The sequence below is a fragment of the Symphodus melops genome (assembly GCF_947650265.1).
Source record: "Symphodus melops genome assembly, chromosome: 18".
NCBI lineage: Eukaryota > Metazoa > Chordata > Actinopteri > Labriformes > Labridae > Symphodus > Symphodus melops.
Genome location: NC_136708.1, coordinates 11994718 through 12007030, shown reverse-complemented (window position 1 = coordinate 12007030; position 12313 = coordinate 11994718). Strand labels below are relative to the sequence as shown.

The following is a 12313-nucleotide window of genomic DNA, read 5'->3' as shown; positions in this document are numbered from 1 at the left end:
TCATACACTGATGGCAGATGATGCTCTTTAAGGAGTACATATTGATTAATTCCATTAACACACATTCACCCATCACTGGTCATGTCATGTCATGTCAGTAGTTGAATGACAGGAACTGGTATCACACAGCCAACCTTGTGATGGAAAGATGATCTACTCTACCACTGAGCCACAGCCGCCTGCTGACAATCAATCATCAGCAGAACATAGACATTTCACAGTGATTCAATACTTAATAACTCCTCCTAAATGTGGAAGGAAAAGATGTGCACAATTTTAGTAGCTGAGTTAAAGTCAAGAGTTAAAGCGCCAAAAGGATTCTCCATAACAATCAGTATCTTTCTAAATGTGTCAGTGTAGTTTCTGAGTCTGCCTGTGACTCCCTCAGGTCCCCCCTCAGGAAAACCACATTGAGGGAGAAAGATCCAAGAGCCTCACCTGGAAGCAGGTATAAGATCATTTCATCAGAGTTTGAGTTTGTTATCCTGCTGGCATCAAATGATGTTTGATAAATGTGGCATCGTGATGGTATCAGCTACCGGAAGACTTACAATAGATGGAAGTCAAAGAGAAGTCCAAATGGAATACAAACTCAGTTAAGGAAACGTAACATACCAGATTAACCAATTGTTAACAGGAACACTGTCAAGAACAAATGTCCTGACATCTTACCTAAACGAGTCTCCATTCACCAACTGTCAGCACTGACACCTCTACTTTTATTCCTCCCTCCATTTCTGCCCCCCCCCCCTCTTCTCTTAGCTCCACAGAGCCGTCAGCAGAGAACAGTCCACAGAAACTCAAAGCCAAGGTACATGAGGTTTGGCAGCTGAACAATGACCAAATAAAGATTGACTCTACAGTGAGGACATTGAGGACACTTTGTTTCTGTAATATCACAACGAGACTGATCCGGCTTTCTGCCAGAACTTTACTCTAAAACCTGCATCCTTTCGGTTCATTGTCTGACGTTGTTTCTTTTGGCTTTGATGTTTTCCTTTTAATTCTGTCGAACAGAACTCTCTTACATGGCCCCACTTCTTCTCCTATTCATATTATTTGGTATTGTATATTTATATTTTGGTTTATCTTATTTGATTACACCTCAATCCACTGAAATGAAAGTTGGTTCTCTGAGAGGTAAAAAAGTTTGATAGCAAATGTAATCATTTTAAAGCAGTGACATGAATTTGTAAATCACTATTTATGGCAACAAATCAATCATGTTGCTGTCAAAAATCAAATCTTAAAAAATTTTTTATTGAGTTTTAATTTTGTTCTCTGTGTAAATGAACTTGATTACATTCTGAATCACTTAAATAAGTCAGTCCTTCTGACACAATGAGATTAATGGTGCCTTTGTTGCAGCGTAAGAGCTCGTATGAAATGATTTCTAATTCCGTATATCCGATGTGGTGACCTCTGGATTCAACAGGAGATTATTTCAGATTTTGCACAAATCCAGTCCTATCTCTCTCCAGCACACACTCAGCTTAAGACGAGACCACAATATATATCACCGCAATCAAGAATGAACGTGAATAGTTCGATGGACTGAACCTTTAAGATTATTCATACTTTTATCTCAGAGTCCTGAAGCTCAAAGAGCTCTTTCAGGAATGTTATGAAGCCGAATGTAAGCCAAAGCTCCGCACTTTAAACTGAAAATCATCTCATGTTACACTTCATAATTCGAGCCTTTTTTTGGGAGCTCAAAGTTGTGACAATAACTTTTCGCTGTCATAAGATACACACACGTACATTTGTCCTCAGAGCTCCTGCTGTAGCTCTGGATGATTGACTACAGATCTGCATATTAATCCTATCATTCCTTTAATGTCTATGCGCTCCTAATTCCACAAGGACACAGAGAGAGATTTTTGGAGTTGGATAGCATCCAGATGCATCTCTTCCAACCACTAATCATTTTCACAGATTGTGCTACAATGTGACGCCTTTAAAATGAGGGATGTGCTCAATTCTGCCTTCCAGCACTTTATCAAACATCATAAATCCTTAATAGTTGCTCATGAATCATTCTGGTACAGTTTCGCCCTCCTTGATTTATTAACTCCTGTCTCTCTGTTTAAGAACAAGAGACCATTAAACCGCAATCGAATCCACTTAATCCAGCTTCAGAGTCAGACGGCTCTCATTCTACGTTTAAAAAGTGTGTTCTTGATTTGTCAGGGCCCGTCTCTGAACGAGGACCTGAGTGCCAGCAGCAGCAGCTCGGTGGAGATCAGCGGGCTGAGCGAAGCCAAGGTGTCGGGACGCTCCCAAACACTGGTGCTCTCCTCAGACGAGGTACACGCACACAAATCCATGATGTTTTCTGTATTGGAATCTGAGCAGGGCGATGATAGTTTCCAAAATAAGATGCAATATTCGAGCGTTTTATTTCAACACTTCAATGTGCATGCCCACCTAAAAGCAGCAATTAAACACCTTGTCAGCACAAATGTGAACCAAAATGCTCGATCAGTTTCCATTACATTAAGTAGCTTTAATCAACATCCACTTTTCTAATTTGCAGCTTTTTAAAAACACTGGATTCTGCTATTTATTCTATTAAAAAGAATGAATTTTAAATGCAAAAAAAAAAAACACAAGAACTTCTTGTTCTTGTGCCCCCCGTCTTAATGACAAAAAAAACACATCATACTTTCAGAATCCATAGTGTTTTCTTTTCTCTGTTAACAAACAAGTTATCTCGTCTTTTTTTCCCAATGCTGCCTCATTCAGAGCCTGGATATGATAGATGATGAGGTGAGAGAGTTGTTGTCCTCCTGCATGCATGTGTTTGTGTCTGCTGAGCATAAGCTATTCATCTGTGGTACTTTTCCATACCACACATTGTTCAAGGAAAAGAACGATTGTTTTTCTGCATAACCCACTGTTACCGTTTGTCTTCCGCTATTCTTCATGTTCAGATCTTAGACGAGGGACAGCTTCCTAAGCAGTATCAGTGGCAAAACTGCAGCCTCGCAGAGTGGACCTGTCAGCAAGTGGCCCTCTGGCTCACAGGCCTCAACTTAGAACATCATATCCCAGAATTCACTGCCAAAAACATAGATGGAGAACAGCTTCTGCGACTGGAGAGCGCTGAACTCAAGGTTGGTTCACACAGCAGGTTTTTCTTACATCTGTTTTTAAAATGTCCCACAGTTACATCACTATTGGCATCCATGTCAAGGTTTCGTTAGAGCAGTGCTGACCATGTTTGATTGGTTTAAGAAATGATGCTACCATTACACAGGTTTTTCCCAAAGAGTCAGGGATCATTTCCCATGTGTATTTATAATGACAGAAGTTAAGTCCATTCATTTATTTGCTTCAGGCCCTTGGAGTAACATCTTCCCAGGACCGTGCCCTGATCAAGAAAAAGATCAAAGACCTCAAAGTTCTGATGGACAAGGCCATGAGGAACCGAGAGAAACTCGAGAAACAACGCGAGAAGCTACGGAAGAGAGAGTTGGAGCAGCAGCAGAAGGAAAGCATTACAGAGTGATACGACTGGAAAGATCACCTCCTGCTTTGAAGTAGCATCCCCCCCACCACGTAGCATCTGGAGGAACAGAATTTCAGGAGGCCTCAAAATGAACCCTGATGAATGCCTTCCTAAGGAGTTCAGAAGTTCTCAGTGGTGGAGCTACATCCAACTGTCTGAAATTTTCGGGTGACTTCATCCCCACGTTAATTAAACCAAAACAAGCAGTTGGCTAATAAGTGCTGCCCTATTTGTCTGCCTGGTGTTACACCCATCCTGCAGTTTTCAGTTGTATATGTTTAGCTGTAAATTGGGTTTATTTATTCATATCCTGAGTAAGTCTGTTAAAAGTCTCCCTTATCCTCATCCAATACCATCTTCTGAGCCTTCAATATAATTCATCACAACACCTTTAGCTATAACAACCATGTACATGTACAGTGATAAATACAGATACAAAACATGTCTGATGTGCCATTTTGATAGATTTTTTTTTTTTTTTTTGAGTGGAGAGATGTAGACTGTATGAAGCAGTACCTCTCTTCCAACACTGGGTGTCCCCATGCTGCTTACTTTAACAACTAAAGAAGAAACACTGACACCGAAGTGGGAAACATGTTTCATTGGGAGAAACGCCATCTCTCAGTGCGGACAAGAACACTGGAAGTGCAAACACTGTAAATTTCAACTGATGTACTAGCTTTTCCAATTCTCCTCTAAACATGTACAACAAAGTTTGAATGAACACAGGGACACACTGTTCTCATCAGACTGGTTCTAATGGAGAATTCAGGTACAATGTAATCATGCGATTTGTAATTTACCAAACCTGTGTGACAAAAAAAAGTGTTCAAATGACAGTTTCTGCTTATATGCACAATGTTGCTTTTACTCCGCTTGCGACCTGCTTTTGACCTCTTTTTATATTCTAACTTAATAACAAAGTAATACCCCGCCGCTGCCTTTAGAAATTCTAGAAATGTAGAATTTTTCTGAACTCTACCCGCTTATGTGAGAGCGTCCAAACACATACAGTAGACTAAATATGTTCCAATTAATTCCTCAAACGTATAGGTCAACGTCACCATGCAAAATATTTTGAAATATAGTGAATCACATTTTGGAATGCTGCCATATAGATCGGTCTTTTCTGTGATCAATGACTGATGCAGTGAGTCCAGGATTGGTTACCTGATACTTCTGATCTTACACTGGAAATAGAGTTTAATTTTTCTTATGAAACCAGTTCAATAATGTTTAAACCATTTTGATTTTCTTTGTTGGATGAAAAAAAAATAGAATTCTTTGAAATTATTTTGATATGTGTATTTTATGAAATTCTTATTTTAAGGCTATGAGGCTCACTGAGAGACATGCATCCTGTGTCACTTCTTTATCATTCCTGTGAATCCTTCTGTAGGTTTACATTCAAGCTCCTGTGAGGAACATTCAGTTTGTGTCCATTATGCTCCCCCCCTGACTGGAGCCTGCTTTCTTTAACTATCAAAATGTCAATGATTGAGAATATTTGCTGTGCAACGTGTAAAGAAAAAAAAGTCAACCATGTATAGATAATCACTTTGTCTTACACTGCTAACTACATAGAAATTGTCTATCTTTACGCTAATTGTCTAGTATGATCTTGAAGGTCATATAGAAGCATCAGTGTTAATTTAAATCCGTTTCATATCCAAGTAAAAACTCCTCACAGGAGCTTTAAATATAGAGACACCAGTGTCACCGTGATTTCAAAACAAAGGCAGCTTTGTTAGGACTCCCTTTCCCCTAAAGGGCCCTGCCTGGTGCACTATCAAAAAAACAGGAATAATAGTACGAGTTACAGATACCTCCATGAAAAGCCACAGTTATACAGCTACCACTGATCTGTTATTGTTATTTATTTATTTCTGTATTTAATGAAGAAACTGACTACTGTTTATCATAACTTATACGAAATAAGAGTATTATTAACACCTAGATGATTTATCCAGAATTGTATGATGACTACCTATTGCCAAAACATAATGAGAACTGTTCATTAAAGGTAATTTAGATTGAAATGGTTATCAAATGAAGTATTTCATGTTTAGATATGCAACGTGTGAAGAAAACATTACAACTCTCCCCATTGTGCTTGTAGTTTTGATTCAATACAACCATAGAGCTGCTCCAGTGCTCCTCCAATAATCTGCTCATGATGTATTCTTATGAAATATTTTGTAACACTTGAACCTTCCTGTGAATATCCTCCACTCTCTCTCTCTCTCTCTCTCTCTTTCTCCCCCTCTCTTCCTGTTGTGTCAGACTGCTGACTGCGCTCTTTTGACTCTTTTGTATTTCAAGTAAAACACAGAGCAATACGCTGTAAGAATCCTAAAGAAGCCTTGTTTTATATTGTGTCAGTGTGTATGCACAGTTTGTATGAGGGCTGAGGAGGCTTGAAGGTCACACCTGAGGCCAAAAATCTTTTCTATGAGCTTGCCTGGCATGATGAGAGCCCATCTAAGAATGAGACCCTGGTGCCCCTTGCAGGCAAGAATACAAACTGGAGGCGTTGTGTCTGGGCCTGTTGGACAAAGAGCAAAAAAAAAGATAATCACCACAAACTGTTTTTGCCATGCTTTCACTGTTTTTAAAAGCTCTGCTTATTTTCCTTCCTTTGTTGTCATTACTTTGCTCTCTCTCCTCTCTTTTTTTTTTTTTTTTTTCGCATTCTGAAAAGTTGGAAAGTGCAACTACCTGTCACTGAATAAAATGTGCAGCCACTGTTTGTTTTTGTTTTTTTCTTGTTTCAACGCTTATCTGACTTCTTCTAAAAAAAACCTTCGGAGACACGAATCTGTGCAGCCGGTGTGCAAAACTCAGGTCATAAAAGTAAATGAAATATAGACATGATTTAGACACGAATAGATAAAATAATAGACTACATTCTCATTGCCTGTTATTTTTAACCATGTTACTGTCCACACAGACCGGCTGGTGTGGAGTCAGTTGTAGCTCTTTAGTCCCCTCCCTCTCTCCTTTCTATTTATATTCAGCCTAATTTCACACCAGGACTATTTTTCCCCTCTCAAGGCTCCCTCTTCTCCCTTGTTGCTTCTCCTACCTTCTATCCTTCTTCCTTCCTCAAACACCTTCTGTGTCTGATGTTCGAGCTCATGGAGGCCTTTCACTGTGGGTATGATTAAAACCTTGGTTGCTGTCATTTGTTGCTTTATATCCTCTGTCCTCCATGCTGTCTGGAGAACATTAGTGCCCTACGAGGAGCGAGGCTCTTCCCTTACAGAGCTCATGGAAGAGTTGAGCCCCAGGAAGTTGGCTGTCAAACAGCTGAAGAAACAGTTCCTGGAGGCCCTGCAGGCCAACAATGCTCAACAGGTCCTTCAGATCCTGCACAAAGGGAAACTAGATATCAACGTGGTGCTGGAGGTGGATGACCCCAGAATGATACTGGCCTCATACAAACAAGGTAAAGAGGAAGGGGGAGGACACCGGTGTATACATGTCATTTGTTGAAATATAATAGTGACCTTATGAATGTTTATATCAAGTTTAAAGGCCCAGAAAGAGAAGTTCTCTTTTTCCACATTCTTTCCTGATGAAATGACACATTTTACGACAGTAAAATTGTGTTTTCTTTTTCTAGAAAAGCATTAAAAAGATAAACTGTTGCAGCTGTGTGGACAGTTTTATAGTTTGTCCACTAGGGGGAACTAATTACCAAGGATCCTTCAGCTAAAGTGAATACATACACTAGAAGAATCACAAAAGAATTAAATCAAAGCCACAATGAGATGAACAACTACGGTGAGATTTTTTTTAAACCTAATATGTGGTTTATTTATTGAAAATGTGTTCATTGCCTTAAAAAACACTGGACTTTGAACTAAAGCAGTTAACATTTGTTTAAAAAAGGCTAGGTTAAATAATGAATACATTTATAGCTGTATTTATTGAGTTGACGTTTTGAGATATTTGAGTGCTGTTGACCTTTATTTAGGTAGGACATAGCATGCAGGAAAGGAGCAGCAGGTCAGACTTGAACCAGAGCCTCCAGCTTGAAGAACTGCAGCCTACAAACACAGGGTGTGACTTAACCGCCGGGCCATCAGTGCCCATGACATGACCTTTCTATTTTAAGTGGGTCCCTCCTGTTTCAAACCTGTAACAGCATAAAGCTTTTATAGCATAAAGACACCTGTCATTTACAGCTTAACAAAAACGTTTTTTGTTCCAGTTGAGCTCCATGACTCCATAGAATCCTGATCAGAAAAAGAAAAAAGTTTTACAGTACCTTAAAGCTTGCTTGTCCTATTCTTTTCAGGCTATTGGCTCCCATTACACAAACTGGAGAAGTCGTGGGCGATGGGAATCCATGTGTGTGTGATGTACAACGCTTTGGAAACTGCTCTGGTTCTACTTCAGGAAGGTGCATCTGTCAACCGAATGCCCAACGGGAAGACTCCGCTGCATGTGGCCTGCGAGGTCTCCAACAGCGACTTCGTTTCTTTGCTTTTGTCTCACAAGGCGAAGGTCAACAGTCTGTCACTCAGCGGGCACACACCGCTGCACCACTGCACCCGCCGGGAGTCTGTGGACTGTGCCAAGCAGCTCATCCTCAAAGGTCTGTAGGGAGAGGTGCACTATGAGACTGATGTTAAAGTGTAATTAAGGACCATAAAATTGTCTTTTTTTCCCCCCTCATGAAGGTGCAGACGTCAACATGCCGAGCCACAGCAATGAAGAGGAGACTGCTCTACACACAGTATCCAGGTACGCCGTCCCAGAGCTAGTGGCTCTCTACTTGGCTCATGGAGCGTGTGTGAATGCTGTCAACTCTCTGCAGGAGACTCCACTGATGACCGCAGCCTTTTGGGCTTTTGACACCAAAGAACAAGTCTACAGAGAGGACCACCATCTGGTCTGTCGCATCCTGCTGGATCACGGCGCTGGTGAGCGTTCGAACCCGAGACTTGTACCTTTAACTGTGGAGACCGTGAGGCGCGTTCACAACAGGAAGCTCTTTCTTCTGCAGATCCAAACCTCCAAGAGGAGGATAATAAAACAGCTCTTCACAAAGCAGCCTGGAACTGCGATCACGTCCTGATGCAGATGCTGCTCGAGGCTGGAGCGAACACAAGAGCCATGGACATCAACGGCTGCGCCCCCATCCAGTATCTGCTCAAAGTGTCTGACGTCAGGCCTGCCGCCATACCTGAGCTCTGCTACCAGCTGATGCTCAACCACAATGCAGCGCGGATCTACCCACCGCAGTTCCACAAGGTACACACACGTGGACTGCACTGTGTGTGAGACTGTTCTGCTGCATAATGTCATGATGTTTGGGCTGTTTTTTTCCCCGCAGGTGTTGCAGTCCTGCCACAACTCGCCCAGAGCTGTAGAAATCATGATCAACTCTTACGAACACATAAAGCCCACAACGAAGTGGAGAGCTGCCATTCCTGATGACTGCTACAAGGTTGGAAAATGTTCTGCTGTCCACTAATGGGAAAATGTGTCTTCAGTGGAACATACAGAGGAAATATTTTCTGTCTATTATTCAAAAAGGATGCAAATAATTGACCATAAATAGATAAAAAGACTCAATATGTTTGGAATGTAAGCCTTTAAACAGATCTCACACTTATTTGTCGACTACTGTGTTTGTCTTTCTTCCTCAGAGACATAAAGTTTTCTACGACTCTTTGTTCACCGTTTGCACCAACACTCCTCGCAGCCTGCTTCACCTGACCCGGTGTGTCATCAGAGCCAGCCTGGCTCAGCTCTGTTACGCAGGCGTAGCACATCTGCCTCTGCCTTCTTCCATGAAGAAATACATCTTACTGGAGCCTGAGGGGATACTCTACTGAGGATGCTCATCAGAGACTTTTCAAATCCATATTCTGACCTACACCTAAAAGATTTAACAGGAACTTTTTTTCCCTCCCTGTCTGCAGAATAGGGAAAGTGATAACGCTGCTGAATGATGCGTCTTTGAACTTGTCCTCATACATACCATTCCTACAGGCGTATGCTTTGAACAAGACAACCCTCTTTAGTGTTCGACAGCTCAGAAGATCATTGCTCTAATTCTTTTAAAAATAAATATTCATGGCGAATGAGAATTCCTCTTCCTGTGTTAGGTTCCCTGACCTCTCTTTTCTGAAGCCCTTGTTTTAATTATATTTAAATGACCTTTTTAACAAACCTCATTGTCCTTTTTTTTGTTGAACACTTTTGATTGGGTTTCCTAGATATTTGCCACATTATTGTACCATTGCAGCATACACTGAATATATACATATATATACACTCAACAAAAATATAAACGCAACACTTTTGTTTTTGCTCCCATTTGTCATGAGATGGACTCAAAGATCTAAAATTCATTCCAGATACACAATATTACCATTTCTCTCAAACATTGTTCATAAATCTGTCTAAATGTGTGATAGTGAGCACTTTTGCTTTGCTGAGACAATCCATCCCACCTCACAGGTGTGCCACATCAAGATGCTCATCAGACACCATGATTAGTGCATAGGTGTACCTTAGACTGTCCACAATAAAAGGCCACCCTGAAATGTGCAGTTTTGTCTCACAGCAAAATGCCACAGATGGCGCAAGCATTGAGGGAGCGTGCAATTGGCATGCTGACAGCAGGAATGTCAACCAGATCTGTTGCTCGGGCATTGAATGTTCATTTCTCCACCATAAGCCGTCTCCAAAGGCGTTTCAGAGAATATGGCAGTACATCCAACCGGCCTCACAACCGCAGACCACGTGTAACCACACCAGCCCAGGACCTCCACATCCAGCAGGTTCACCTCCAAGATCGTCTGAGACCAGCTACTCAGACAGCTGCTGAAACAATTGGTTTGCATAACCAAAGAATTTCTGCACAAACTGTCAGAAACCGTCTCAGGGAAGCTCAACTGCATGCTCGTCGTCCTCATCGGGGTCTTAACCTGACTCCAGATCGTCGCCGTAACAGACTTGAGTGGGCAAATGCTCACATTCGATGGCGTCTGGCACGTTGGAGAGGTGTTCTCTTCACGGATGAATCTCGGTTTACATTGTTCAGGGCAGATGGCAGACAGCGTGTGTGGCGTCGTGTGGGTGAGCGCTTTGCTGATGTCAATGTTGTGGATCGAGTGGCCCATGGTGGTGGTGGGGTTATGGTATGGGCAGGCATCTGTTATGGACGAAGAACACAGGTGCATTTTATTGATGGCATTTTGAATGCACAGAGATACCGTGATGAGATCCTGAGGCCCATTGTTGTGCCATACATCCATGAACATCACCTCATGTTTCAGCAAGATAATGCACGGCCCCATGTTGCAAGGATCTGTACACAATTCTTGGAAGCTGAAAATGTCCCAGTTCTTGCATGGCCAGCATACTCACCGGACATGTCACCCATTGAGCATGTTTGGGATGTGCTTGACCGGCGTATACGACAGCGCGTACCAGTTCCCACTAATATCCAGCAACTTCGCACAGCCATTGAAGAGGAGTGGACCAACATTCCACAGGCCACAATTGACAATCTGATAAACTCTATGCGAAGAAGATGTGTTGCACTGCATGAGGCAAATGGTGGTCACACCAGATACTGACTGGTTCTGAGTCCCCAGACCCTCAATAAAGCAAAAACTGCACATTTCAGGGTGGCCTTTTATTGTGGACAGTCTAAGGTACACCTATGCACTAATCATGGTGTCTGATGAGCATCTTGATGTGGCACACCTGTGAGGTGGGATGGATTGTCTCAGCAAAGCAAAAGTGCTCACTATCACACATTTAGACAGATTTATGAACAATGTTTGAGAGAAATGGTAATATTGTGTATCTGGAATGAATTTTAGATCTTTGAGTCCATCTCATGACAAATGGGAGCAAAAACAAAAGTGTTGCGTTTATATTTTTGTTGAGTATATATATATATATATATATATATATATATATTGTACAGTAATATTTGAGATCAATTCAGGGATTGCATACAGTGTTAGATAAATGAATTAAAAGCTGTAACACTTAGCTTTGCCTTTGAGACATTTCGTGGCAATATCCAAATAAAGCACACACAGGATTGTGAGTGATGTCTTTCTGGCACATGTGAACACAGGCAACCATAATACAAGTCAAAATGTGTTAATGTTAGGGCAGGACATACAGAATCAGTGAAGTCTGAGGACTGACCTCGACATCAAGGGTATGAAGGGTGTATGTCTGAGAACTCATCCATCTTTTAAAGGGCCTCTTCTAAAAATGAGAATGAATCAAAAGGACACAATAGTCTGTGTATATGTTTTGTTTGCAGTTCTTTCCTGCCAGCCGGCTTCTCTGTTGGAGAGGTTTCATACTTCAGGGTATCCAAACCCATCTGGCAACCTGTCTGATGCTCCCTGTGCTCTCATAGCTCACTATTAGCAGAGCAAACACTTTACAAGGCACTCCACAACAAGTGTTTGTTTTTCCACTGGACTGAACATGTAGCGGTGTATCAGCTGGTGTTTTATTATCCAGAAATGCTAAATAAACCAGCACGAGGGGGGACAAGTATTTTTTTTTTTAATCCCTGCCAGTTGATCTCATCTGTACTTCAGGTTTTGTCAGTATCACGTCGTCCTACATTAACTGTGTTGTCCAGACGATAAACACAAGTTCTCTAAATCCTGCCATGTTAGCAGAATTTTTATCCACAGGTTTATAATCTGCCTTTCCCTTTTCTCTGGGGAGTGCAACATCATCATGTTGTGTGGTTGTTGTGGGGTGAATTACTCAGATGATTCAGAAAACGCAGGTTACATTAAC

At 41.5% G+C, this 12313-nt stretch overlaps 2 protein-coding genes across 5 annotated transcripts in view; both read left to right on the top strand.

The window, feature by feature from the left end:
- ppp1r9a (protein phosphatase 1, regulatory subunit 9A) overlaps window positions 1-6260 on the top strand; it is a 48993-nt gene extending 42733 nt beyond the window's left edge. For 2 of the 4 annotated variants that reach the window (XM_079367437.1, XM_079367436.1), the window contains exons 15-20: window positions 389-448; window positions 763-811; window positions 2191-2307; window positions 2746-2769; window positions 2934-3116; window positions 3341-6260. In XM_079367437.1, coding sequence (XP_079223563.1) covers window positions 389-448; window positions 763-811; window positions 2191-2307; window positions 2746-2769; window positions 2934-3116; window positions 3341-3511 — 604 coding nt within the window. In that variant the 3' untranslated portion in view covers window positions 3512-6260. The remainder of the gene's footprint in view (window positions 1-388; window positions 449-762; window positions 812-2190; window positions 2308-2745; window positions 2770-2933; window positions 3117-3340) is intronic. The other 2 variants (XM_079367439.1, XM_079367438.1) reach the window with 2 other exon arrangements.
- A 410-nt stretch (window positions 6261-6670) lies between these two features.
- asb4 (ankyrin repeat and SOCS box containing 4) lies at window positions 6671-9697 on the top strand (the record flags this gene model as incomplete). Its single annotated transcript, XM_079367442.1, has 6 exons — window positions 6671-6959; window positions 7815-8114; window positions 8200-8442; window positions 8526-8773; window positions 8856-8969; window positions 9172-9697. 6 exons carry the CDS (start codon window positions 6671-6673, stop codon window positions 9358-9360), a joined length of 1383 nt encoding a protein of 460 aa, XP_079223568.1. The 3' UTR covers window positions 9361-9697.
- Window positions 9698-12313: the final 2616 nt, after the last annotated feature.